Source organism: Artibeus jamaicensis, unplaced genomic scaffold (assembly GCF_021234435.1).
Source record: "Artibeus jamaicensis isolate MK-2021 breed Jamaican fruit bat unplaced genomic scaffold, CSHL_Jam_final contig_447, whole genome shotgun sequence".
NCBI lineage: Eukaryota > Metazoa > Chordata > Mammalia > Chiroptera > Phyllostomidae > Artibeus > Artibeus jamaicensis.
In genome coordinates, this window is record NW_026521834.1 from 388899 (window position 1) to 416894 (window position 27996).

Below are 27996 nucleotides of genomic sequence, written 5' to 3' on the forward strand. Positions count from 1 at the left end.
CAATTAGACCACACCCAGAGAACTGTGCTCAGAGCTGACAAACAGGCTTGATAGCAGAGATAGGCAAACATGTCAACTGGAGAAAGATCATATAGCAGGAGGGGTTAAAGAGGCTATACCATTTTTTTAATGTGGGCCCCAAAGACCACACTCAGACCAGGATATAAGTACAAGGATTTCAGGTCAATATAAGGAAAATCTTCTATATAATGATCTGGCCATGGATAAATTGGTCTACTTTGGAGGATTTCCCATCACTGGAGGATTTTGAACTTACACTGGCATTTAGCCAGAGTATTGTAAAGGGTTTACATACCAGCTAGGTGATTGGACTAAATAATAAATGGTTTTTAAAGTCTCCACTCACCCTGAAAATCAGTGGCTCTATAATTCCATAGCATCCTTCATTTCCTGTGAACAGTGAGTCAGAGACAGGCCTCATTTTGCTTTTCATGTAGTCAGGAATAGGGCTTGGTCCTCTAATTTGATGATTCTGATCTTTAAAGAGGGAAGAGGGAAGTGCTTGAGAATCTGGTGACTTCAGTATCATCTTATTGAAGAGGTTGTTGCTACCACCACCTCAGGCCACTAGGGCTTTGAAACTAGAAAATATTGGGTTAGCCAAAAATTTCGTTTGGTTTTTTAATAAAATGGCTCTAGTAGCACTTAGTTGTCTTTAACTTTATTTGAAACAATCTTGTTAGATTGCCTTGTGACAGATATCACAACAGTATGCATTAACAACAAAACAAACAAGTAAGCAGAAAAAAAAAAAAAACCCAAAAAACAAAGACACTGAAATAGAGAACAAGGGGATAGTGACCAGAGGGGAGAAGGAAGGGAAGTTAAGGGGAAAACGGGGGAGGGATTTGGAGGAACAAATAGGAAGGACACAGGGACGAGAACAAAGGGGGGAGGAAATGGGAGGGGGTGGGGGAGCAAGGGGCAGGGGAGGCTGGGATGGGAAAAATAGACAAAAAACTGTACTTGAAAAATAACTAAATAAAAGAAAAAAAAATCAAAACCAGTGAATTTTTGTGTAGCAATTTTAATATTGAAAATGGAAGAAAATAAGCAACATTTATAGCATATTATGCTTTATTATTTCAAGAAAGGTAAAAATGCAACTGAAATGCAAAAAAAAAAAAAAGGATTTGTGCAGTATACAGAGAAGGTGCTGTGATCTATCAAATGTGTCAAAGTGGTTTGCAAAGTTTTGTGCTGGAGATTTCTCAATGGACAATGCTCCACCATTGAGTAAACCAGTTGAAGTTGATAGCAATTAAATTGAGACATTAATTCAGAACAGTCAATGTTATGCCACACAGGAGAGCACTAACATACTCAAAATACCCAGATCAATAAAGTTATTAGTAGAAATGAAAAAATGTGTCTTTTATTTTATGGAAAAAACTAAATGGACTTTTTGGCTAACCCAATAGTAGCTCTTGAAAAGGCCTCCTTGCTGCTTCTACCACCATCCCATCTTGAGATTTCCACTCTAGTGCATCTTTCTCTGAGGCTTTCCTCTGCTACCTTTCAGTGCTCAGGAGAGCCTCAAGGAAGCAAAAAGACAATTTCCAGCTCCAGGGAGAACCTTCTTATTGCCCAGCCAGCACATCTTGTGAGCTTTTGCATTTACTCACTAGAGCAGCAATTTCAGGTCTCTGCATTATGAGCCCTTGGATGAATCTCCAAAATGTTCCAATAATTCAGCTTGTACTAAGCATATGTACAAGTTACCTGATGTCAGTCTCACAAAAACTCTGTGACACTCAAATGTAAAGCAGCTGGCTTAGAGAGATCAAAGTCAATGATCCAGAAGAGGTAGAGGCAGGACTCCAACTCCCACATTTGACCTTGGGGTCAGCTTGGTTTTCTCCCTGTATCCCCACATCTCTCTTCTTGGAATGTGGCTTTCCCTTTTCTTTGACTCCTTCACCTCATATGGTACCTCCTTCCTTTTACTTCCTTGTATCTTCCTTTCTCCAAAGCTTACCTCCACTGGTGTTATGGTTCCTTTCCTGCTTCTTGTGATCTTCTTGTCATCCTAGGATGGCAGGAGTTATCTTGTATCCTCAATTCCTCTCACTCAGTTGGTTCCTTCCTTTCTGTCTTAAAATAGTAATATTTCCATTATCTTAAACTTTATTTTTGCTTTCCTTCTAGCTATCATCCTATTCCTTTTGCCTAGTACTGCCAAACTGAGTATGTGTAACTCAGTATTTCCTTTCTTTCATACCAAACTCTCTTCTCTAATATTTACCCTTGCAATCTGACTTCCATTTCTTCTACTTCACCCAAACTGTATTCTGGGAGACCAAAGCATCAATCAATCAATTTTGGGAACCATTCTTAGTATCTTCACCTTCCTTGATTCCTCAGTAGCACTTGGCCCTATGGACCACTTTCTATTTCTTAAAAGCCACTCTCTCACCTCCCCATCCCTGAATTTATGCAACTCTGTACTTTGTTGCTACCCCCATGACTGACCCTTTGTTTTTAATCTGAATACCATTTTTTCATCAGTTACATGAAAAAGATGGGCTAGATCATTTCTAATGTTTCTTCCTGTTCTAAGAATTTCAGTTTCTTTTCTTGGAACTTCTTCCCCCCCAACCCCTGACTATGCCAATCCATCCTGACTTGGTTCTTGGCCCTCCATTGGCTTTCTTTTCTCACTTCCATGGGGAGATAATCCATACTCATCTATCTCCACATGGAGGAATTCATATCTCCATAGTTTGGCCAAACCACTCATCCTCTTGCCCTTATTTCCAACTGTCCACACATAGATGCTACACCATCACTAAACACTCAGTGCTCCCTCAACCCCCAATAAACACTCTTCCCCAACTTCCCTGATTTTTACCCATGATACCACATGCTTGGGTTAGGCAGGGCAGGAAGGGGAAGCTAAGGACTTTTAAGTTATATCATGAGGAAATAATGAAGTAAAAAGTAAGCACCATATCTGGGTAAAGGGATTTAATAGAGGAGAGAGACAAAATGAAACCATTCAGGTTTTAGTCTCAGAAAGCCAAAATACAAAGGCAGATATGGTCCTAGTTTTTGTAAACCCATGAAATTATAAATTCCAGAATCTGAAGGCCTACAGCTCCTTGATCCCAGTAGAGTCCAGAAGTGACTGTTAAACAACAGTCTGTGAGCACTTAGGAAAGCAGTAATCACCATTAGAAATAAGTAGTTAAGTAAACTATTTCTTTTTTTTTCCCAATAAACAACCACTGTTTATACTTTGGTATGGTTTAGTCTTTCATATTTTTTAAAAAACAAAACATCTGGTCTTTTGTTTTGTGTATAGGGATGTTGGCTATTATTATTATAAAACCAAAGCAAAGAATGGTCATTGTAGAAAGAGTAGTTAAAATGAGAAAAAAAATGAGAAGAATTATTGCCTTTAGGCTTATCCAGTGAACACCAGTTTTAACTTTTGGGTACATTTTCCTTGTGGCTTTTTTGCTTTTTCCCTCTCCCATTTAGTTTCTGGTATAAAACAAAACAAAACTCCAAAGTGTTTTTCCTTGATTTGGGATCAAATTAGAAAATGCAAATAAGCAAGTAAATGAATACAAATAAAAAGAAAGAAAAATAATGTGTTTGGATTAATAGACCAGTAGATCAAAGGTTCCCAACAAATTTGAGAAAATCTTTCCAGTTAGTTTGTGTTTCTCAATATTACGTGTCAGCAGCTCCCTTTTCTTCTTTTATGTCATATCTGTGTCTGTGATCACTTGTTCAGTATCTGACTTCTTCGACAGACCATAAACTTGGTGAGGGCAGGGTAAGACTATGACCATTTTACTGCCGTAGTCATAGTTCCTAGCTTTGTAGGTACTAATTAAAAAGAATAAATACAAGAATTAATTACTTAATGGTAGATGGAAAGTATGAGCTGGATTATAATAGATTTATGAGTATAAAAGTACATTTTAAAAATAAATTACTGATTGATGTCAATCTAAAGATTAGCTTTAACTACAAAACAGAAAAAAATATAGGGGGAAAACTTCATGACATTGGATTTGGCAGTGATTTAGATATGACACCAAAAGTATAGGCAAGAAAAGAAAAAAATAGATAAGTTGGACTTCAAAAATTTTTAAACTTTTGTGCATCAAAGGACAAAAGTTTTCTCCCATTTCATGTGCTTCAATGGCAGTGCATGAAATGGGAGAAAATGTTTACAAATCATAAGGAATTGGTATCCAGAATATATAAAAAGAAATCCTACAACTCAACACACACACAAAACAACCCAATTCAAAAATAGGCAAAGACCAGAATAGACATTTTTCTAAAGATACACAAATGGGGGGAGTAAAAAAAAATAAAGATATACAAATGGGCCATAAGCACATGAAACGATTCTCAATATCACTAGTAATAAGGGAAATACAAACTAAAACAATGAGTACCACTTCACAACCATTAGGATGACTATTATTTTTTTAAAAACTTCTAAAATAACAAATGTTGGCAAGGATGCAGAGAAATTGGAACTCTTTTACATGTAAAATGGTATAGTCACTGTGGAAAAGTGATTAGCAATTCCTCAAAAAATTAAGCTGAGAATCTAGCAATTCCACTTTTGTAATTAAAGAAGTTGAAAGAAGTGAGGAAGATAAGCAAAAAAAAAAAAAAAACCCAGATAAATGAAGTTAAAGCAGGAACGCAAACAGATATTTGTATAGCTGTGTTTATAGCACATGATTCACAATAACTAAAAGCTAGAATTAACCCAAGTTTCCCTGGGTAAACAAAACATGGAACATACATACAATGGAATATTATGCAGTATTTAAAAAGAAGGAAATTGTGATACACTCTACAACATGTATGGTCCTTAAAGACATTATGCTAAGTAAAATAAATCAGTCACTAAAAGACAAATACTAGTTGATTGCACTTGTATGATACGTGGAGCAGTCGCAGTTATAAATAACAGAATGCTGACTGCCAGGGTGAAGGATGGGGAGTGGGAATAGGGAGTTATTGTTTATTGGGTATAGAATTTCAGTTTTGCAAGATAAAAAAATACTAGGGATGCATGGCAGTGATGGTTGCACAACAATGATATACTTAATGCCACAGAGCTATACACTTAAAATGGTGAATTTTAAGTTATGTATTTTTAAACCTCAATAAAAAGAAATGGTCAAAAAGAAAGTAGCTCTAATTGTGAGCTTCAGGACTTTATTCTGGATCCTTTCATCACTTGGATAAAAATCCTAACAGCTTTCCTTCTGATAGAAAAATTAGAACCAATACAAAGAATGTTAGAACAAGTTTCTAAGGACTTTAAGATTCTGGAATAATAGATCAAAATTAATACTGAAACTAAAGAGGAATAACTGTAAAATTCTGACTGTAGAATAGAAATAAACAAGAGTACATAGAATTAGGGGAAATGATTTCTTTTATATGAAAATGACTGTGGGGTTTTTATTTTCTAAAACTCCAAAGTAACCCATAGCAAGAAAAAAAAAGTAAACTTTCACCTATTGGTAGAACTGTTCAGATAAAAGGAAGTTAACAGTCTCACTGTGCTGATCAGACAATATTGGGGCACCAAACACTGTCTTCAGTTCTTGGTATTGTACTTTTTAAGGAAATTATAAGCTGTAATAAAGCACAATAAAACTATGAGGGCTATTAGAGAACTAGAAACTAGATCTCATGGGTTGTGATTGATAAAACAGGGGACTTAGCCTGGGGAAAAAAATTAGGAGGGACAAACTATTTTCAACTATTAGAAAAACTGGCACATGAAATAAGGACTGTGCTTATTCTGTATTTATTCTAAGGGCAGTATTGAGATTGACAAAAAGTGAAAAGAAGCCTGATATTCTGTGTGCTAGAATTTTCTAAATTAGAAAATGATGACATTAGAACTGATGACATTCAATAGAATGGCCTTCCACTAACTGGAAGGCCACCTGTCAGGAATACTGTAGAGCAGTAGGTTGGTCCTTTCTTACACCAGGGAATCTATCTTTTAGATTCTCAAAATTCTAACCTTATGTTTGACTTCTCCCTCTTTTTCTCCCCAATATCTAATGAAGTCTTAGGAGTTCTTCCTTCACAGCTCTTTTGGCTTCATCCTTCACTCTCCATCATCATTGTTAACAGCCTCACCTTCCCCAAAATGCTAAATGACTTCTGCAAGTGGCCAGTCAGTACTTCCAGCTTCAGGGCTGTCTGTTGCTTCAGTCCATTCTGCAAGTCCCTGCAAGGCCTATTTTATAGAATACTTATTATGTAATTCCCCTGATCAAGATCAAAGAGTGCTTTTCCCTTTTCCCATATCATGAAGAAATTTCTTGGCTTTTGGGGCCATTCTTTCTGTCTTTTCTATTTTTGACTTACATTACTCAAACAACTGTTTTGGTTAAGCTGCTCCCCTAGATATTAACTGGCCTGATTGTCTTTACCTGTTCATTGTTACTTCCATTCCCTCATTTCTATTGTCCCTTTCTGTGTTTTCCCCCACCCCCAGCTTTATTGTAGGAACCATCTCATGTATGACAACCACCATGAAATCTTCCCTGGCCACCCAAACTCACATTGACCCTTCCTTTCATTCATTAACAAATATTTATGGATCCCTCTTAGAATGCAGGCACTATGCTAAATGCTGGTGAACAAGGGGTAAGCAAGAAAATCTAGTTTTTCACTGAGTGGGTGACATAGAATAAATAATTGCTATAAGGGACACAAACAGGATGTTGTGACACAGCATGTGTGTGTGTGTGTGTGTGTGTGTGTGTGTGTGTGTGTGTGTGTTTGGAGGCTGGATGTGTATTTTGATGAGCTAATCAGAAAACGCCTTTTCTGAGGTGGTAACAAATAAGCTGAGACCTGATAGATGTGAAGGAGTCAGTCATCAGGAAGGGCTGGAGTCAAATGCAAGTCCAAGGAACCAGAGTGAGTGGGTCCTGAGGCAAGAAGAGCTTAGCACACTAGAGACACTGGAATGAGAATAGTTTCGATGGAACATAATGAGTGAGGGAAGGGCATAGCATGAAACTGAAGAGAGGCCTAGGGTCATGTTAAAGGTCCTGGATACACAAATTACATTGGGAAGCCATTAAAGTGTTTTAAGGAAGTGATTTAATTTATATGATCCATACTTTTAAAGATCACTCAGCTACCATGTGGAGAAGAGATTGAGGGAGAGCAAGAGTGAAAGTAGAAATTAAGAAACTAATGTAAAAGGCTTAAGTGAAAGATGGTAACTTGAATAAAGTGATGGAGAAAAGTAGATGGAATTGAGATGGATTTTGGAAATAGACATAAAAGGATTTACTGATGATTCTATGGAAGAGTAAAGAATTAAGAATGACTCTCGTGTTTTCTATATGAGAACTAGGTGGATACACATTTATCAGTTACCATGATGGGGAAGTGGGGTACGGAGATTAGACTTGGGGGAAATTCAGAAGTTTAGGATTTGTTAAGTTTAAGGTGCCTGCAAGTCACTCAAAAGGCAGTGTCAAGGTGTCATTTGAGTAGCTGAGTCTAGAACTCCCATGAATAGGCTGAGAGGGGGATAGTAACTCTGGAGTTATCAGCATATAGATATATTTAGTGATTTGTGACTGGATAAATTAGGAGAGTCAACAGAAGGCCTAGGACCAAGCTTGGGGCATGCTGTATGCTAAGGGGAATGATCTGAAGAATGGGGAGAGATTAATAATGTAAGAAGTGGGTCAGAGGTCTGATCACAAGACCAATAACTTTATTCTGTATTGCACTAAGGCTATGGTCCTTATTGACTAATTTAGTAATTATTTCTACATGGAATGTAGTAATATTGAGACTTTATTTATATTATGCAGTCATTGCTAGTACATATCTTTGAGTAGATGCAGATTCCTTGTAGGCAGCTATTAAACTTTCCTTATACTCCATTATGCCAGTTCAGTGCAAGATTTAAGGTAGATGCTCAATGTTTAAGTAATGGTAAGAACTTCTTATAAAGGTCCTTGATAAAACCAACAATTCTATCACACAATGCTAAAGATCCTTTTTTCTTGGGCCAAGTGATGCTGGTTCATATTTTGTATGGAATGTGATCCTTGTATTTCATTAGTATTATTATCCTTTTAAATAATTACAATTATATTTTAAAGGTTTTGCAGGCACTAAGTACAATAGGAATGAAGAGAATATTGGTGATTCTCCAGCTTCACTGACAAGGAAAAAACAAACTAATATTCATGGCAGTGTGTTGACATTTCAGAACTGGAATTTAATTATTTCCATACCTTAGTATATTAAAGGTATATACACACTTGTGTAAATAAATCTGTATACAACAATTTTTAGTAGCTCAAATCTACTGACAGCTAGAATAGAGAACTTTAAAAGCCTAGACCTTTTGCAGTTTGGAGAATAAAATAAATCACAGTAATCAATGACCTCCTGTAACCACATACATTTTGACTAAAAGCAGTAATGATGACTCAGTCATCTAGCATGGTGCTGGGCCCAGTCTGACTGCATTTGATGTGGTCAGAGACCAGTTCTCAAAGCTCCTAAAGCACAGCTGAAAGTGCAGGCTTAGATAGGGCTGATACATGGGGATAGGCAGGAGTCTCCAGGGAGATCAGCTCCCCAAGGAGCTGTGGGGTTTCTATGTTGGAAGTGGAGCATGGAGGAAATGAAAGCTCCTGGAAGCATGGTAAAGATAAGAAATAAAAACAGGCTCCCAGGAGGCTTTAATAGAAAGAACTTAGACTGTGGCAAAGAAATAACAACTTTAAACATCTTGAAAACTCAAATCCACCAAGACACCATTGCGATTTATAAGTTCTTTAAGCCCTCAACCCTAGCTCCAGACACTAGAGAAGTCACTTTGTCTAGCAGTTATGGGCAGGTTGTAAGGTAAAAAGAACCAAGCTTCCCAGAGACTCACAGCAATCCAGTCCCACCCAGTCCTGTCCCCACTCTCCCCACTTTCCTAGAGCTGGTGTTTTTTAAACCTGCTCTTTGGAAGCACAGGGTCCCACAATTGCTCCAGGCTCTGAAGGGGTATTTTGCAAGGGAAGACTGAGTCTCCATGTGTTTGGTGAAATAACTGAATTTTTCCATACATCAAATATATGTAAGGGAATTATTTCTGAATCTTCTTTTTATCTTCTGTTTCTGTGATCATACACTCACTTTCTCCCTCTAGTAGTACTGACTGCCAACACAACTAAGCACTGAGCCAGAAAGTTAACAGTTGAAGTATTGTCACCTATAGGCAACAAACAGATTACATCTGTTACAGTAACCCAGGTAAGGAGACCTGTTAAGGAGGGAGAGATAATTTTTATTTCTGTAATCCTCATCACATACCTTCTTTTTAATCTATCTAAAAAGGTTAACACTCTTCAATAGGAAATGTTTGGCCACAAACTGTCTTTTTGTGCTTTATACACCATTTGCTTTAAATGTATCATTAAAATTTTACCACCAAATTAAGATTTCACTTTTCTTAAATACAGGGGTTTGTGACTTTGAAAGAAATTACTGGTGTGGGTTAGAGAAAAGTGGTAATAAGGCTCAAGTTATTTAAACAACATCGGATATATAATTTCATGTTTTTTAAAGCAAAAGATACCAGTCTAAGGATTTTGTAGAATAAGCAAGTGATCTTCCTTTCTTCCAGTAAGCTTTCTGAAGAACCTATCTGATCACCTGATTCCCTTGCTTAAAACTTTGAAGTTCATACTCCTTAGTTGGGCCACATTGGGTTTACAGTGACCTGCCCTCTCACCCTAGACTCGTTTCCTACCTCTACCTCCTTTAAAAGCCCATCCAGGCCTTTGTTGCTCCCACTTCCTGTTTAAAGACCCATCAACACCCTCCACGCAGGAAACGTTCCCTCCTTTAAAAGTAAATTCAAAAATCACCTTTCCCTTTAGGCTTTACTATACCTTCCTCTTTGGCCTGTTGCACTCTGTCTGCACTTTCACTAGAGTAATGATGATACTTTATTGTAATGATCAGTTTCTGCACATATTCCCTCCTTCAAGCCTTAGCACAATTCTTGACACACAGGAGGCACTCTAAACAGTTGCTGAATAAATGAGTTCTTGTGTGAAATACAGCTTTCCTCTGCTCTCAACACTTTGAAAGTAGTCGGAAAAGGTAAAGGAAAATGACTAAAGTATAGACAGTTTAAATGGAACACAGCAATCACACAAGGCAAAAGTTTAAGAATATAGAGACCAGGATCCCAGCACAACTATGCAGCTGCTGTCATTTTGCTTGTTCACAACAGCCCAGAGCAGACAAAAGTGTGGGGTTCTCTATTCGAAGATGACTAAGAATTTCAAAAGATGGCAGCAGAGCATTAAAACAAACCAAGGCCCTGTACAGCAGCATAGCTACCCCAATGACAGCAGGAGAGTGGGGAGCCTGGGAAAAAGTTTGTATCACTTTTTTAGAGTAGGTTTAAAATACAGAGGTGGGCAAAAGTAGGTTTGCAACTATAATACAATAATTAATAAATAATTCGAGAATGTTTTGCATACTCATAACTGTAAACCTACTTTTGCCCACCCCATATATAAATTGTTCTAAAATTTATTTTCTCACACCCACCTTCCATACGACCCCTACAATTGTTTGTTTTAATTTATAGGTGAAGATGCTTTTAAAAAGTAAACTATTTTATTTCACTGTTTTGGGTAAAATACCACATACTACTCGTTTGTTCCTATAAAACGAAGTAATGCTATAATCCACACCCCACCAATTACCCGTGGAATGAAGAGATACATCATTGTTATACCTCCATGCAACACCAAAATTTGAGGGGTGGGGGTGCTGGCTGGTCTTTCACAAGATTATGTTAACATGACACATCTTTATCACCCTTTCACTGACTTAAAATCTAGCATCGTTTGTTCTCCATGCAAAAGCATCATTTCTCAAATCTGATTTTATTTCATAGCAATCTTAGTAAATTAGAAATTGTATATTTAAGCCCAAATGAACTTATGTTTATCAGATATCGTGAAGAAATACTGTAGGTGTATGCTGATGAATGAAAATTTATAAAGGGTTTTTAAAAAACATAACTACTTTGAAATAGGGAAGCTGATTTGCACATCTGCAGGTTCTCCAGCAGGGGAGCTGTGCCAGGAGTGCCCCATCCCCAGGCACTTCCAGAGAGGTTCACCAGTTACAGGCCCTTGGCTCTCTCCAGGGGACTACACACCATTAGTGACTGGCACCATAATGTGCAGCAAGAAGTGGGGCTTCTTAAGAAGCCAGACCAGTGGACAAATGCCAGGTCCTAAACTTCCTTAGTCAGGGCCCCATCTCATGCTCTCCAGTCTTAGATGTTTCTGGGTTTTTTTTTGTTTGTTTTTTTTTATGTACCTCAAAGCCAGAGAACCTAGGAATAGAACAAAAGTCTTGAAACAAAATCCTCATATCACTCTCCTAATTTTCACAGCATAAACTTTTCACCACTTAGGACCATCTGAATAGATCTGATTATGTCAGAATTCTTAAACTAGTGAGCTCAGTTTTCTCATCTGCAAATAAGAGGATTATCATCAACTTCATAGGGACCCTCAAAAATGAGCCAGAGAACACAAGCGGTCATTTCAGTTCTGTTGTCCAGGGTTCGTGTGTTACTGAGAAGAGGGTTGCTGAAAGTGGAAAACAGCTCTCAGAGCCACTTTGTGGAGAGAAACAATCACAGATGGAACAGACTATAGAACACCAACAGAGATTAATTTGTATGAGTTTGTCTGCTGATGACTGCACTGACTGAGATTCTCACCTAAGAACCAATATGCAGAGGTCCACTCACTGAGCTGAAACACCTACAACTCAAAAAAAGGCACACACCAGAACAAATCGAACTACAAAGAAACACAAACTAGTCCCTTATGTCCCTTGCAGGATACACACCAGTGTGCTGAGGGCATGTACAGTGAGAACTGTGCAGACTGAGCAGGACTGGCATAGGGGACACTGGGCAGGCAGTGAGACGAAGAGACAGAAAGGACCACAGAAACCCACAAACTGCAAACCCATGCCTTGCAGGTATAGTGAGAATATTTTTTCTTAGCAAGCTCCAGGGATATTTAGACTTACCCACATGTCTATAACTTTGGTCTTAATTACTACACAGCATTGAACTGGTTCTCAAAAAAAATTCCTAGTAAAGACCATTAATAGCATCTAGAGGTAATGTTCAACAGTGGGAACCAAGGTTGATCTTCTGCGTTCAACTACAATGTCATGGCTGAGGTAGGAACAGTACAGGATAAATCTATAAAAAAGTACTCAATAGCAAGAAATCTGCTATCTCTGTTCACAGAGGTACTTCATATATTGGGTTGGCCAAAAAGTTCATTTCTTTTTTTCCATTAAGATGGCTCTAGTGGTGCTTAGTTGTCTTTAACTTCAAAACAATTGTTAGATTGTATTGTGATAGGTGTCATGATCAGCATACATTTAAAAAATTCAAAATTGGTGAATTTTTGTGTAGCCATTTTAATACTGAAGATGGAAGAAAATAAGCAATATTTTCAGTGTATTATGCTTTATTTCAAGAAAGGCAAAAATACAACTAAAAGGCAAAAAAAAGATTGGGTAGATCAATTGAAGTTGATAGATATCAAATTGAGACATTAATTCAGAACAATCAACGTTATACCACATGGGAGATAGCTGACCTAGTTAAAATATCCACATCAATAGTTATTGGTGAAAATGAAAAATGTGTCTTTTATGGAAAAAAATAAACGGACTTTTTAGCCAACCCAATACTTCCCCAAACCTGCACCCTGTCAATCAACTCCACTACACAGATGCTATGCTTCTAAGTCATGTGGCAACAGGTATCCAAAAAAAATGAAAAAAGCAGTTCAGTTTTGTAAGAAACAATATATTTTATTTTTCTGACACCACAACTCTGGTGAGTGGTTTTGTACCAAATTTAATGTAGGTTACACAAAACGTTTTACGCATGGGAGGAAAGAGGGGAAGAACCACAAAATTTTTAAAAATCTTGGGTAGCTTTTAGCATCTGTTTCATTCCCACATTCATAAAATTCATTTGGGAATTCCTAATAAAAGGAAAACAAAAAACAAGGTAGGCAGGGAAGGGTATATTGGGGAAGAAAAGACAGAAAAGAAGACCCTCACGCATCCCAAAGACAGGCCTCTCCATCCAGAAGCCACAATGATGCCCAGCATGGAAGGTGAGTTTTTGTCTTATTTACCCAAAATAAAACAATGTGTTGCAGCTGCCAAAGAGAAAAAGAGAGGAGGGAAGCAGAGGTCACCCATGGGGACATAAGGGAAGAAAACACACTTAACCAAGGAGGTGGGAAAGGGCAGGGGAAGGGAAACCAGAGAAAAATGTGATGGTGGATTTGCAGACTTGGAGAGAGCACTAAAGAACGCTTGAACTGAAAAACAAAATGTCCTAGACCTTATTTTTAAAAAGAAAAATTTCCCCCTCCCCCCACCCCTTGCTGAACTTAGTTCCTTTTTTTTTTTGTGCTTTTCATTAATACTCTGCTCTGAGGTTGTATTTTGGTTTTTCTATACACTGGAGTTGAAAGAAAATAGTCCAAAGGTCTGAAGATGGATTCTCCACCTAAAGTAAACAGCCCAGCATTCCTGTTCTCTTGTCCCAAAGACTAAAGTCTCTGCTAAAATTCCTTTTACAATATAGTACAGTACACAAAATAATAAAGCCCAAAGCAAAAAACAAACCAAAAAAGAATCCTGGTAGAAGCCAGTCCAAAGGACGTAAACATACAGAGAATGGTGCAACACATGACAGGTGGCAATTCTAAAGCACAGCTACAGATTCCCAAAAGTAGGTGCCATCATGGGATACCCAAGTCCACAAAAATAATTTTTAAAAAATAAATCTTAAAAAAAAACCACACCTGTTGATTAAATGAATCATTTGTTTTCAGGTAAATCCATACATTCTCGAGTTCCCCCCTCCCCCAAAGGAACCCTCGCGTCTCTGTTCTCCTATTGCATGATCAACAGTCTCCTGGAACTCCCACAAAGCAGCCCTCAGGACCTGAAATCTCATCTTGACAAGGATCAGCACATCCAATCTTAGCAGCTTAAAACATCATGTTTCCTGGATTGGCAGGTCCTTGGCTAAATCCACCCATGCTCACATCAGTGGCCATGCCCCGGGGCCTCATCTGTGGGGGGATCATGATGTTCTGTTGGGGTCCCATCATGCCCTGCATGGACATCATCATGCCTGGAGAGCCCACAGGCCCAGGGTGGGTGTAGAGCCCAGCAGGTCCCCGATCCTTGCCAGGAATCATGCCCACTGCAGCAGCTGGATTGCTCATCAGGGTGGGCTGGCCGGGCATTGTAGATTGTGCTGGTGACATCATCCGATGGTGAGGTCCTATCATGCCTTGCTGGAGAAAGGCTGGTGGTCTCATTGGGTTGTGTCCTGACATGGATGGAGCTGTGCCAAGAGGGATGTCCGGAGTTCCCACAGGCCCTGGACCTCCCATGCCAGGTAATGCTAGTCCCATTCTGGGGGCTTGTTCGCCCATCATCCCCTGCATATGCGAAAACCCAGGACCAGGGCCCTGGGGCTGTTTACGGCCTGGGACTTCCCCTCGAGGGAAATACTGCAGAGTTTGGCTAGGCTTCTCAGATGGAATAATGCGAGACAGATCAAATTCAGGGATCCCGGTGGCTCCAGGTCGAATGACCTCCTGCAGATCTGGGTCTGTAAACACTGAAGGCATGCTATTCCCCAAGACAGCAAAGGAGTCAGGACCCCCTGGGCCTCCAGGCTTACAAAGTGCTGCATCTGCTGAACTCTGGGGCAGATTGCTAGGGCGCCCAAGGGGACCTTCTCCTGGGAAACCCATACTTCCTGGGAAGTTGCCCTGCCCCCCACTGGCACCATTGTGAGGGAAAGGAACCTGCTGTGGAGGAGACTGTACTGAAGGGAAGCCCTGGGGAAAGCCCATTCGTCCTTGAGGTACCATTGGAGACTCCTGGGACCCATGCCCCATGATAGGATTGTGTGACATCAAGCCTGGCCCCATTGGGACCCCATGAGGAGGTATGTTGGGTCCCATGGCATTCGGAGAGGGCATCTGACTGGAGTGAGAAAGTGGCTGGGTCATTCCCATTGGGCTCAGGGTTGGCATCGGGACCACGGGGTTTGGACCTGAAATTCGAGGATTCTGTGTATTAATGCCCATTCCTAGAAAAATAAAAATATCAAAGGAATCAACTTAACTAAAAGCAACTCAGAAGAACTGTAATAAATCAAATTAACAAGCAAATTATTGTGCATAAGTTGTGCACAGTACTATATACTAGGAATATATATAACACACTACCCCTGCCCTCAATAAGATTATAACACATTTAGGGGCAAACAAAGCAATAGCTCAGCAAGACAATATATTATTGTCTTAAATTATATGACATAAAGTATGTGGAAGACAGCTAGGAAGAAAGTCTCCTGTGTGAAAAGTTACCAATAAATATGCAAATGAGTATACAATATTCTTCATTTAAAGACATTTAATACGTAAGCAAACAATTTGTCTAAATGATTTAAGTATGGTCCTTTTTTGAGAAGGAGGATTAAATAGTCCTTTAAGTCCAAGAATCAGAAATAATAACAAGGAAACCAATCAGACCTTCATCGATTGACATTTGGCATTATCATTTTATATTGCCTCACACAGAAAGCACTGAAATGTTAAAGAAATGGTAACTTTTAATGAAAAAGGAAAGCATGTAGGTTCTACCATATAGTCTGGGACATTTAAATATTTGGTCTTTCTATGCAGTTACCACTCAGTATATAAGGATGGTGTTTATGCTGTCTACACAGCATATCTAACCTGATTAATTAGGATTGCTGATAAATAAAGCGAGTTCCTAGCAACCACAATGGCTGAAAAGTCATGGTCCCTCTGCAGATCACCTTCACCACCTCAGATGATTTCCTTTAGTGTTTGGTGAGATTTGGAGGGCAGGAGGTAGAGAGGAGTGAAGGAGTACAGGAATACAGAATGAAGGAATTTTCTCTCTCTAGTTCTAAAGAAAGTGCTTCTCTAGGAAATAGGAGCTTTCCACTGTCTGAAATCCTGTGGCTGCTGGTGGTTTGAGGCTGCCCTTTCAGGAAAATAGAATTGAGAATTAAAGATATTTCAATCAACATGTTAAAATTAAACTGCTTTCAGTATTACTCCAGAAGGACCCCCCCCCAAAAAAAACCTGGGTAATAGAAGTATCAGAACTTCTATAAGGAACTATAAGGAGCCTGCTTTCTTATAAACACATACTGAATCAAGCTAATAAAAAATTGTTATCTTCCTTTAGTCAAGACACTTTAATTCTATTGATATCTTTTTCAACTTGTTGAACCTTCATCTATCGGGTCTACAGTCATCAAGAAAAACATGCAGTAAGTTTCTCTTGTCTACCACATCCTGTCTTCCTGATTTCTTACCTGGCATGCTATTCATTGATGGCAAGTTGGGAGAACGAGCTGGAGGGGAGTCGTCATCTGAGCTGGCAACAGTCTTGATAGCATCGTGGTATAATGGGGTGGAACTGGGCATTGCAAACTTGGACATTCGAGACATCATAATGGACAGTGGGTTCTGGGACAGGGTTGGCTCTGGAGGCATAGTGTATGGTGTGCTAGAAGACAGACTTCCCGGGATATTCACAGAGGCAGACTGGCTGGCTGTAGGAGGTGGGGGGCCTCCTACAAGCAAAAGAAAACAAAAATGGGCAGGGAATTAGATTCCTCTTGAAGGCTAGTGGTTCCATAATTATGAACTAGCAAGGCCAGGAATGAGACAGAGAAACAAGACAGTGTTATTAGACCCAGGACACAAATCATCAATCTTCTAGTCAAACTCAGTACGTGTGTTGAGGGAGTGTGATGTGGAGATGACAGATCTGCAGAAGGGAAGACAAACACACCAAGAGTGTGTTAAAAATATTAGTTCAATCTTGGGAACACATGGTTTACGCACAACTATTTCACTGAAAAGAATGCAGAATAAGTGGATTGCTCCCTTGTGAGCTGCGGTTTAGAATTCAACTCAGGGATTAGTATGCTGTGAGGCCAGACCAGGGCTCTGACCTGAGGTACTAGCAAATCACTCTACACGTTCTTGATTAATTTATACAAGATATCTGAACTAAAAAGGTCCAAGGGGCTATTCCACTGTACGAATTTTGTGAAATGCAACACAACACTTTAGCTTGTAGGATAAATCTTCTATCTTATCCTGATTTTAGTCTTTCTCAAATGGAGACAGCTCAGACCTAGTATTTACAATTTACACCTCAGTATTCACCTTCCACTGACCACCTCTGGTTCCATTCACAACCATCATTATCAGTGAGAGCTTCTCCTAGTAGGAAAATGCCAATAAACTATAGCTGATCTGTGAGAACAGCAGTCTACTAAGGAGGTTTGGTAACTGTTTCTGTGGTCAACATGCATTTATGAGAACCACTGAAGTCTCGCAGAAGCCTCCCTTCTTTGCTTGGGATTATATTCAGAATTTCTTGACACAAGGGCAGCCCTTTGAAGTAGGTGGGTCTAATATTTAAAGAAGACATATTTATCCAGTGTTGACATTTTATTTTGCCAAAATGTGTTCACTGTGCAAGTGCAACTCGTTTCATGAAATTACACAGATTTCCCATTTCACTTCTCCTGTAACAGTCCTATTTGGCAAATATATTGGGCACTAAGAGCCTGTTTCCTTTGCCAGGATCAGGAACTTGTGCACAACTCCATGGATGTACTGCTCATGCACCCTGCCAACAAATATGTCCATCGCAGCAAAGGCCGCCTACTGTGGTTACACAATCATGTGAGTACACCAGCTTTCTTAAAAGTAAATAAAACAGGCTTTTACAGTCTCTATCTACAAGGTGCAACTGTGAGGATGTGAGCATACTGACCTGACTCTACACTTCCCAGCATGGCTGGGGAGGCCATTGTTAAGGGTGGTTTATGATTTGGAGGGATCCCAGGACTCTGAAGGGGAGGTTTTGGAGAGGAGGTCCATCCAGGTGATGGGGCAGGAAGTGATGGAGACTTGAGGTGAACAGGTGAAGCAGCAGCAGACCCCAAGACAGGTGGGGACTTAATGGAAGCAGCAGCAGCTGGGCCCGCCAGCATGCCTGCCAGCTGTGATGGAGTTTGGGGGGACTTGAGGTTCCCGGAGGGTGAGCCCAACATTGGTGACTGAACTTGGCGCATTGTGGGCGATTTCAAAGGGTTAATGCCTGGGGAATGCACCTGGCTGGCTGCCACAGATATATCCAAAGGCTTCCGCCCCAGGCCACGCTGAACTGGAGCAGCTGCATTGAGGCTAGTGGGGTTACTGGAAGGGTTGAGAGGTAGTGGTGGCATATGACTGAGCCGGCTGTTAGTCCTTTGGTCAGGCCCAACTGATTCTCTGAGATTCCGCAAGCCACTGTTGCTGCCTGGACCCTGAGACATAGGGAGGAATGGCCTGGGGCCCATGCCATACTCTTGCTGAGGGTGCTCACCAAATGGCAGAGGTACCATCTTTTGCTGAGCAGGCAGCATGTCTGCACCACCAGGGCGTAATTTCATCATCTCCTCAGGGCCTGCCCCAGCCTCTCTCATCTTCTGAGGTATCATCTGAGAGTTGGGTCCCATGTTGATATTTAGACTGACCTCTCCCTTCATCCCACTAGGAACCACCCCAAATTCAAGTTCCCGACCAGGGCCCATCTGTGGAGGCATTCCTTTTGGAAAATCACCCCTAGAAGGACTCAGAGGGCCCTCAACTGGTATTCGAGGAAAAATGGTATTATTCCCAGAATCAATATGTCGCTGGGAGGCTGGGATCATCCTATTCATTTCCATGCTGGGCCTGATACCATCTATGTTCATCCCTGGAGGGAGACCCAGCTGTTTCTCTGCCAGCTGCTGTTGAAAGATCTCTTCAGACAATCCCTGGGGGTTCGGGAAGCGCTCCCCTCGGCCGGGACCACTGAAGATGCCCTGGCCAGGTGGGAAGTTTCGACCATCTGGGATTTTTGGCACATCATCTGGCCAACTGACTCCAGAAAGACCTGGTCTAGATGCCGGGTTGGGGATATTTGGCCCCTCCATTTCAGAGTTTATCATTCCTGTAAAGCCAGGGAGGCGCATCTGGCTACCTGGCATGTTGGGGTGGGGAGCTATGCCCCTCGGGGGCAGAGAATGTGGCATGTTGATCCCATCAGCAAATGGCTCTGCACCCCCAGGTCCCCAGCCTTCACTGGGGGTCATCTGGTATGGAGGGGGAGGCCCTCGGGCCACTCCTCGAGGCCCATGCTGATGAATCATCATGTCCTGGAGGGAGCACTGCTGCACAACCACTTGTTCCTGCTTTCTCCTCTTCTCTTCATAAAACTCCTGCTGCAGTTTCAGCCAAGCTATCTGCTCAGGTGTCATATGATCCAAGTGGTCAGGTCCCATGGGCCCAGACTGAGAGTTCATGGAAGGTGGAACCATTTCACCTGGAGAAAAGGGCACATCTCTATGTCCTTGAGGGCCAAATGGAGCTCCCACATCTGTCTGGGGCCCAGGTCCCTTACCTAGGCTTTGGGATTGAGCCATCATGGCCTGTATTGGGCCTTCTGGTTTTTTCTGAGGTCCATCTAATACCCCAGTATTCTGCTGGGGTCCCCCACTTTGTCCTCCTGTGAATTCTTTCTCATCAGGGAAAAGCATTCGTTGGATATCTCTGAGTGTTTGTAAGGAGCGCTCCCGGTGCTCCAGCTGTTCCTGAGACAGTCCATCAGGGTTCTCTCCCAGCGCTGGGGGCTCTCCACTGGACACTGGTGGAGGCGGGGGAGCTTTGGAATCTGCTGATGAGCTATTGCTCCCCTGAGAGACAGGGGTCACTGCTCGGTTGTTGGGCGTCAAATTGGGCCCGGTACCATCTGTGGGCAGTGGAGTGGAGCTGGCAGGACTGCCTACAGAAGAAATCAGTTTGTTTTCTATCCCAGGACTATCCCGGTCAAGGGGCCGAGAGGGTGCAGCAGGCTTGGGTGCTGGTGCCGGAATGGGTGGAGTTGGCTGTAGTCTGGTATTCTGGGAAGAATTCTGGTCCTGGCTGGCTTGAGCTGAGGGCTGTTGTGTGAGAGGTTTCATGTCATTCCGAAGAGCAGATATCTGTGTGTTCTGAAGATAAATGAAATTTAAGAGGTAAAAATCATTGGTAAATTGAATAGAAAGGCAATTAAAACAGCAAGAAATGCTATAAAGGACTCATACCAGTCACACAAATCTACCCTGACACTTGCTGTAAAATTGCTCATGTATAATCCCACTTTGGACATGGAGACACTGTTTTTCTTTCTCCCACTTTACTGTCAAATGGCACTGTTTTCCCCTGGCTGAAGATTAGGTTTCAATAACTTTATAAACAGGCCAGGGAGAGCCCCTCTGCCAAAGTGAATATATTTGAGTATCTATTTCGAGGAACCGGTTTGATATCACACATCAACTATGTTTCTGATTCAGGACAAGATTAGTTTCTTGGTATGTGGGTGGCTGTACCTAATACCTTTTTCTTTCCCTGAAAGTATAACTCTGTATGCAGACATCTCATTGTCAATCAAAAGGCCTGATGTTTTCAACTGAAAGAGAGAGTACTTGTTATAGCTCCATCCTCTACCAGCCAGAGAAGCCACAGGCAAGGCCACCCCATTTCAGTGTCTCTTCTGGCAGAGTGATGACCAATGTACTCCTCTCCTTGAGTTTCCAGGGAGCCTGGCATCTCTGGTTTCTATTTTCAGTTTGTGATCACTCATTCTATATTTGATAAAAATGTATACATTAACCGTAGTAAAACAATCTACAGACAAGAAGTGTCTGTGGAGAAATCTGAGGCTATCTAACTCATGGTGTCTCTTTATCTGTGCTTTCCAATGGACAGCAGACTGCCCTTTTTACAGGCTGGATGATTGCCTTATTATTATTTATTAAGTAGCAATACATACTGAGTCCTAGGTAAAAGCATACTCACCTACAGTAGGTGACATGAATGCTCTTAATATTTGGAAGAAGGACGTGTATGTTCTGGGTCTAAACTCTGGCATTGCTTGAGGTACTAAGGAACAGAACTGACCAGCCTACAAACACCACCTCAGAGATCTTTCACCAGCCTCCAGGGAGCCACATGATCCCTTTTTGTTCATCTGCTCCTACCCGTTCACTTAATCCAGTCTGTATTTCCAAAACCCAAAGGATTTTTCTTACTTCTCCACCTCCTCTTTGGAATGTTTATCTGTGTATCTATGCCTAGGAACAGTTTTTGTTGCACAAACACACATCTTTTTAAAAAAAATTATTTTATTATTGCTCAAGTAGTTGTCTGCATTTACTCAGAGACACATCTTTGAGTATTCACAGTCTGTGACTGTGTATAAGTGTTTTTCACTTGCAGGTATCCACACACATACATCTGCAGAGACTGGTGTGGGTCAGGATTAGCTCAATCTGTACAACTCTGTATGGTCGAAGTGTTTTCCACATCTCTGATTCTTTATGGAGACTATGAGGGTCACCTTCATTTCCTTCCAGTGCCATTTTAAGTTTGGTTTTGTCAGTCAAGTTTTCTTTGCTGGGGGTGGGCACTGATTTCAAATAAGGTGACTATGACAGAAGAAATACTTTAGTACCATCCTTTCTTATACTTTTCCTTTTATTTTGTATCCTCACCAGAGGACATTTTTTTCATTGCTTTTAGAGAGAGAGGAAGGGAGAGAGAAAAGGAAAGAAACATTGATGTGAGAGAGAAGCATCAATTGGTTGACTCTCAATCCTGAAAGGGGATTGAACCTACAACCTAGGCATGTGCACTGACTGGTAATGGACAATTTCCCAATCAACTGAACCACAGTGACCAGGGACAGTACCATCCTTTTTATTTTAGATTTAGAGCAATGGTGATTTCACTATTCCCAATTTCCTGTTTAATTCCTTTTCTGATTTAATTTTATCATCAGAGAAGGTGTAGGGAAAAAACTGTATTAAAATCTATCATTAAGCCCTGACTGGTGTGGTTCATTCAGTGGTTTGGGTGTCATCCCATAGACCAAAGGGTCGCTGGTTCAATTCCCAGTCAGGGCACATGCCTGGTTTTCAGGCCGGGTCCCTGACTGGGGGCACATGAGAGGCAACCACACACTGACATTTCTCTCCACTTCTCTTTCTCCTTCCCTTTCCCTCTCTCTAAAAATAAATAAATAAATACAATCTTTTTTAGAAAATCTGTCATTAAGTCAATAAAATGTTGGCTAAATTACATTGCATCCTGTGCATCCTAAGACAATATAAAATTTTAATTTATATAAGTATAAACAAAAAAACATATATACAGATAGATGCACACACATTTAAAATATTAGATACGTCCATTCTCTATCCTTGCATAGTAGAGATGCATGCAGAAAATGAAATTTCTTTTTCAACTCTAGGAAAGCCCAAACTCTGTTATGTTAACAGAGAGGAGCTTTGGTGATATACAACATATACAAAATGTCATCTATTTTATTTTGAATTGTCAGTCATTTATTGCCATTTAACTTTTCCCATGTTCAACAGCAATCCTAGTATTAGATGTTATACTTCCTGAAAGCAGAGACTGTCTTGAACCTCAGTGTCCCCACAGCATTCAGTGAAATGCCTTAACAATGTCAGACACAAAAAATATCTTTTGGTTTAACTTGGAACACTACCTGTATTAAAATAACCACTGTATAGTTTTTCTAATGTAGTTTATGTTAAGTGCTTTAAGTTCCAGGCAGGAAACAGACTAACATTTGTTATAATTTTGAAAATATCAAGCAATTAAAAGTACTGAATATATTTAATTACCCTTATTTTGAAATAAAGAATCATTTTGAAAGTCACCAAGACTCTGACTTATGATCTTATACTTCTATGACTTTATGATTATTGGCATGTGCTCCATTATTGTAGTTTTAGTTTTTGCTTTTTTCTGTTCTTCAACTAACTCAAGAGTTGTTTTTTTTTAATCCTGCTTTAATCACAGGGCCTGAATTTAGATTTTCCCAGAGATAGTTACATGAAGAAAATCCTAAGATCTCTATCTAACTCCTTTCTTATTTTCCATCTTTTCCCTACTAGTAATTCATCAATACTACCAGCCGGATAGTAGAAAAGGCCAGTACAGTCTGAAAGGCCTTAAACCACAATGCCAAAATTAGGTTAAATGCCCAGAATATAGTTTATAACATCAAGACTACTGCCCTATGGATGACATTCTCCATCTCCCACCTTTAGTCAGAACCTTTAAACCATTACATTAATTCCAAAATGACATACCAGGGGGGCTGTGCTTCTCTCTGCCTTGCTGTTTGAGATGTTCTGGATGTGGAAAGAGACTATTGTTTCAACCTGGCCCTTCAATACTGCTTCTGCAGCTCTGCAAAGACAGAAATGCACACATAGGAGCTTATTTCTAGTTCACTTACTCGAAGTCCAAAGCACTTTCACCCCATACTGAACTTGTAAGAGGGAGGAAGGAGAAGTATAAAGAACCACCAGAAATGTTGAAGAAATCAACAAAAATATGTTGTCATTATACAAGGGGGGACCCAAAAAACCCCTGCAATTTATTTAGTAAAAAGTATGTATTTATTCTTACATTTTAAACTTCGGTCACCTTCAAAGTACTCTCCATTTGATGTAATAAACCTATTGAGACTTTCTTCCACTACTCAAAACAGTTTTTGGACTTGTCGATTTTGATCCCTTTTAGTGCTTCTGCAATTTTTTGTTTCACCTCAGCAAAATGTTTCCCTTTGAGGACTTTTTCACTGGGGAAAACAAAAAAGTTGCTCAGGGCAATGTGACATCAGGTGAATAGGAAGGGTTGGGCACAGGGGTCATGCCCTGTTGGTCAAAAACTGCTGAACACTCAGTGCAGTGTGGGCAGGTACAGCAGGTGTGCTCATAAATCTCCCATCATGAAGTGGACAAAGGTATTAAAAGTCTTCAAAAAAAAAATTAACTGAAGCCTAATGCAGCCACTCACAACACCACCAGCTGGTGCACTGATACAGATAGGTTCCTAGAACACTCATCTAGTGGGGGGAACACTGTACTACAAGGAGCATGGCCTCTAGAAGATCATTTATTTGGGGGGAGCCCCCCCTAATATGTCTACCATTTACCATTAAACTTCTTGAAATTAAAATATAGGCATTAGCAAATCTCAAAAGAGGCATTAAAAAAAAAACAACAAGATTTTCTCCTTCAAACCAATACACTGTGGTGGGTATTTTATAGAGAATCCTAGTTCAAAATCCCCACCTGAGAAGGGTGAACATGAAAGCTCATAACACCTAATGATACTAAGGCTGTCAAAATTCACTCTGTACATTAATTTAAAATCTTAATTGAAAAGAAAATCAGAAAACTGTATGTAGGCTACTTTCACATTTTTAATAAATAAATAAGTAAAAATCCATTGACCCATTCATCTACCAGAAACGCATGTACCAAAATGTTCAGTGTAGTTATCCTGATGAATTCCAGAGATATTTTTCTTTTTAGTCACTTACATTTTTTAATTATTCCAAAACAGACATTTACTTATATCATTTAAAAAATATGAAAGTATAAAAAAAGTATATGGCATAAACAATCCCTTTTGTGTTTAAAAAGGTGTATATCTATATCTATCTATCTATCTATCTATCTATCTATCTATCTATGTTTGCATAAGCACAAAATATTGCTGGAAGGAAAGCCAAGGAAGTTATTGTGGCTGCTTCTGTGGAGAGGGGCTGGGGAAGTTTTATATTTTATTTTATTTCCTTCTATGCTGTTAAGTGTATGGGAGGGTGTGGGAAGAAAAAGATCAATAAGAACTTAGGTGCCCAAATGTGCAAGCCAACAGCAAGACACAGCCATCAACTTACTTATTGGCCATCTCAGTAGAAAACACATACACCACTTTGGCTGGAATCTTCTGAGCAGGTGTGGGCTCTGGGACAGTAGTCTGGCCATGGGATGGGGTAGAAGACCTGGGGGCCGTAGCATTTGACGAGGTCATCGAGTGTGGTGTGTGTTGTGAATCCTGGGACTTTATATGGTCAGCAGAATTACATTCTGAAAGAATGAAAAGACTAATGTCACAGAAAGAATAAAACTCTCCTCTGCCAGCATATACAAATTCCTAACACAAACCCACCTTGAGAATTTTAAGGAGGAAGTACCTTGCTAAGAGGAAACCTCTTTTACTCATAAAAAAACAGAAATAGGCTTCTCTGTAAATGACAAATTATAAAACGTTCTTCCCCCATGACCTCCTCTACCATACGTCCTTCAGATAGTAGTATAAACGTCTCTTCCTCCTGGAAAGCTCTTTGGAACCTCTTGGACTGGACCAGATACCCATGCTAGTTGAACTCAGAGCCCCTGATTTCTCTTATTTTAGCATTTAGCATTTTACAAATGTTATCAAGATTGTTTAATAGTCTCTCTAGGTGCACTCAAATCCTTCAGGAGAGCAATTGTATCTGTCTTCCTGGCTATGGCACCACCCACACCAGGTAGCGCTGGCACTCCTAACAGGCTTCCTACAAACACCTGAGGGAGGAAGGAAAGACAGCAGAATATTCACCCAGGTTTTCATCTCTAATTTGGGTTTGAGAATCACACTTCCACTTCCTGAATACTAACTTCATGTTCTGGCCTGCAGTTAAAAATTTTTGGTCTTATACCAGGAGACAAAAGGTCTAAAACCACAGCCACTGGTTCCATATTCTTGCTGGATCACTCCATTTTTGTGCTTACCTGATCTCTATCACATGTAGCCACTCACTCCTGCCCCACTGAAATCAGCTGTGACAAACTTAGACTAGTGCCAGGACTTCCCCTTGTGCCTACAACTCTGGCAAAGTGGCAACTAGACAGCACAAAACCCAAGTTTTGGAGGATTAATCTGATGGAAAAGAAAAGGAAAGGCTAGAAAAACTGCTCCAGTGTGAGCCACTTGCATTGACTAACTGGAACTACTGGCTTGATACCGAAGCACATCCACCAGAACATGGTTAGGGTAATGGAACATGTGACCATAACTCCCCCAAACTTGCACATCCTTCAGAGCATGAATTCCTCAATAAGGTGGTTTCCAAACTATTCGTCAGTATAGGAAAATGGGAAGAAACAGTTCCATCTTAAACTGCAAACTCCTAAATCTGACACCTACTCTCCTCACTTGGCTATTAGGTTCTCCAAATCCACCAATGTCAGAGGCCTTCCCTCAGGAATACCTACATCCCTCTGAGTCTCAAAGATCTTATAGACATACCTTTAATGTCAGAGTCATCGTTTGGAGTCCCAGGATCTCTCTGATCAAAGGAGTCGGCGGAAATACTTCGCTCCCTTTTCCCCTTGCCCTTGGCAACATTTCCAGCCCCATTCTTCAGCCCCATGCTCCCACCTGGGCCAGGGAGCACTTTAGGGGTATGGCCCCCACTCTTGGAGTCACAGGGGGATGGCTGGGATTGGCTGGCTGAGCCCCCCTGTTTACCCTGATTGGAGAATTTGGAATCCAGCTGGGGGTTTCCAGATGGGGACATCACTGTAGGGGGACGAACCATCACTTCTTGCTTTGACTTAGGGCTACTAAAAGAGACAAATAACAAAGGGAGATCAGATACTGAATATAGCTGGTCATCACAAATTAGGGAGAAGCAGAAGCAGTGGGGTGGTTACTTGAAACCTCAGTAACCACTCCATATTTCACCTCAGCAACTTGCTTGTTCTCTCCACCCCTGCTCCCATCTCAGAGAGGAGGACCAAATAGAATGGCCTGCCACATGGGGACCCATCTCTAGGGCTTCTGTCAATAAAGGACAATGGTACACAGAGTCTTACACTAAGACTAGTGCAGAGTAAACAAATAGGCATCATGAAGATCAAAAATACTACCCACCCCTGAACCCCCAGTAGCTGATGACATGGGACAGCTGTAATGGGACTCCAGCTTCCTTGCTGGAAAATACAAGCAGGTCCAGAAGAGTGTGGAAACCCTCTGTGACTGGCAGGTTAAGAAAACCCTCCAGATCTAACCCCCATCTCCCCAGTAAGCATCATCACGCAGAGCAGATACACTAACCTCTACTCCCAGGGAACTAGGAAAAATTCTTGTAAAATGTCAGTTTAAGTGCTATGGACCAGAGGAAAAAGCTTCGCAGTCCAGGGGCCATTGTTTTAGTTCTGGGACCATAGTTCTCCTCACTATTCCAGGCCTCAGTTCCCTCATTTACCAAGGTGAGCACATTGTGCTAAGTAGTCTTTAAGGTCCTTTTGTTTGTGCTTTAGTGAGGAGAGAGTGGTAAGGAGAATAGGTCAAGGGATGATGGACAAAAGAATAGCAAAGAAAAACTCTGAACATAAATGTTGCCTGTTTATTATCCTATTACTATTTACTTATCTATTTTCTCTTCCTTTCCCCATTTGGTTTCATTTACTTCTAGTTCCACACATTATTCCACTCATGAGTGTTCACAATCCCCCTACAACATCCCTAAGTGGTCACAGGCACAGCCCTTGCCCTTCCTTACCTCTGTGTGTTTCCTGATGGAGAGTTCCTCACTTTTGGGTTACTGGAATGCATTGATTGAAATCCTGAGCCTGCAGTCACAAACAGGGATGGGCTCCCCGAGTTCGTCTCGGGCTACAGCAGAAATGGATACTGAGGGCAGTGGCAGCAGCCCACTGCTTGCTGGGTGTGTCCCTTAGTGCTGGCCACCTGTATGCCTTTTTCCTCTTTGTTTTCCTCTGCTGTGGAAATGGGTCCTTTCCCCTCGCAGCTCCAGCATTCTCTGGGTGTGTGCCTCCTGCTGCCAAAGGAAAATCTCGCATCTCCAGGGCACACTGCATGAGAAATCCACCCAAAAAAGAATTGG

The 27996-nt window shown here is 40.8% G+C and overlaps 1 protein-coding gene across 3 annotated transcripts; it reads right to left on the reverse strand.

Moving 5' to 3' along the window:
- Positions 1-12901: 12901 nt before the first annotated feature.
- On the reverse strand, positions 12902-27737 carry BCL9 (BCL9 transcription coactivator). Of its 3 annotated transcripts, none has more exons than XM_037137966.2 (7): positions 27652-27737; positions 26616-26710; positions 25000-25189; positions 23399-23498; positions 17986-20227; positions 16508-16768; positions 12902-15244 (listed from the first exon to the last, which is right to left on the reverse strand). In XM_037137966.2, the coding sequence occupies exons 1-7, from the start codon at positions 27702-27704 to the stop codon at positions 14127-14129; spliced, it is 4059 nt and encodes a 1352-aa protein (XP_036993861.1). In that variant the 5' UTR covers positions 27705-27737; the 3' UTR covers positions 12902-14126. The 3 variants fall into 3 exon arrangements, with proteins under 3 accessions (XP_036993861.1, XP_036993860.1, XP_036993859.1); XM_037137965.2 differs by having other exon boundaries at positions 12902-15208; positions 26394-26710; XM_037137964.2 differs by having other exon boundaries at positions 26394-26710.
- Between the last annotated feature and the right edge of the window lie 259 nt (positions 27738-27996).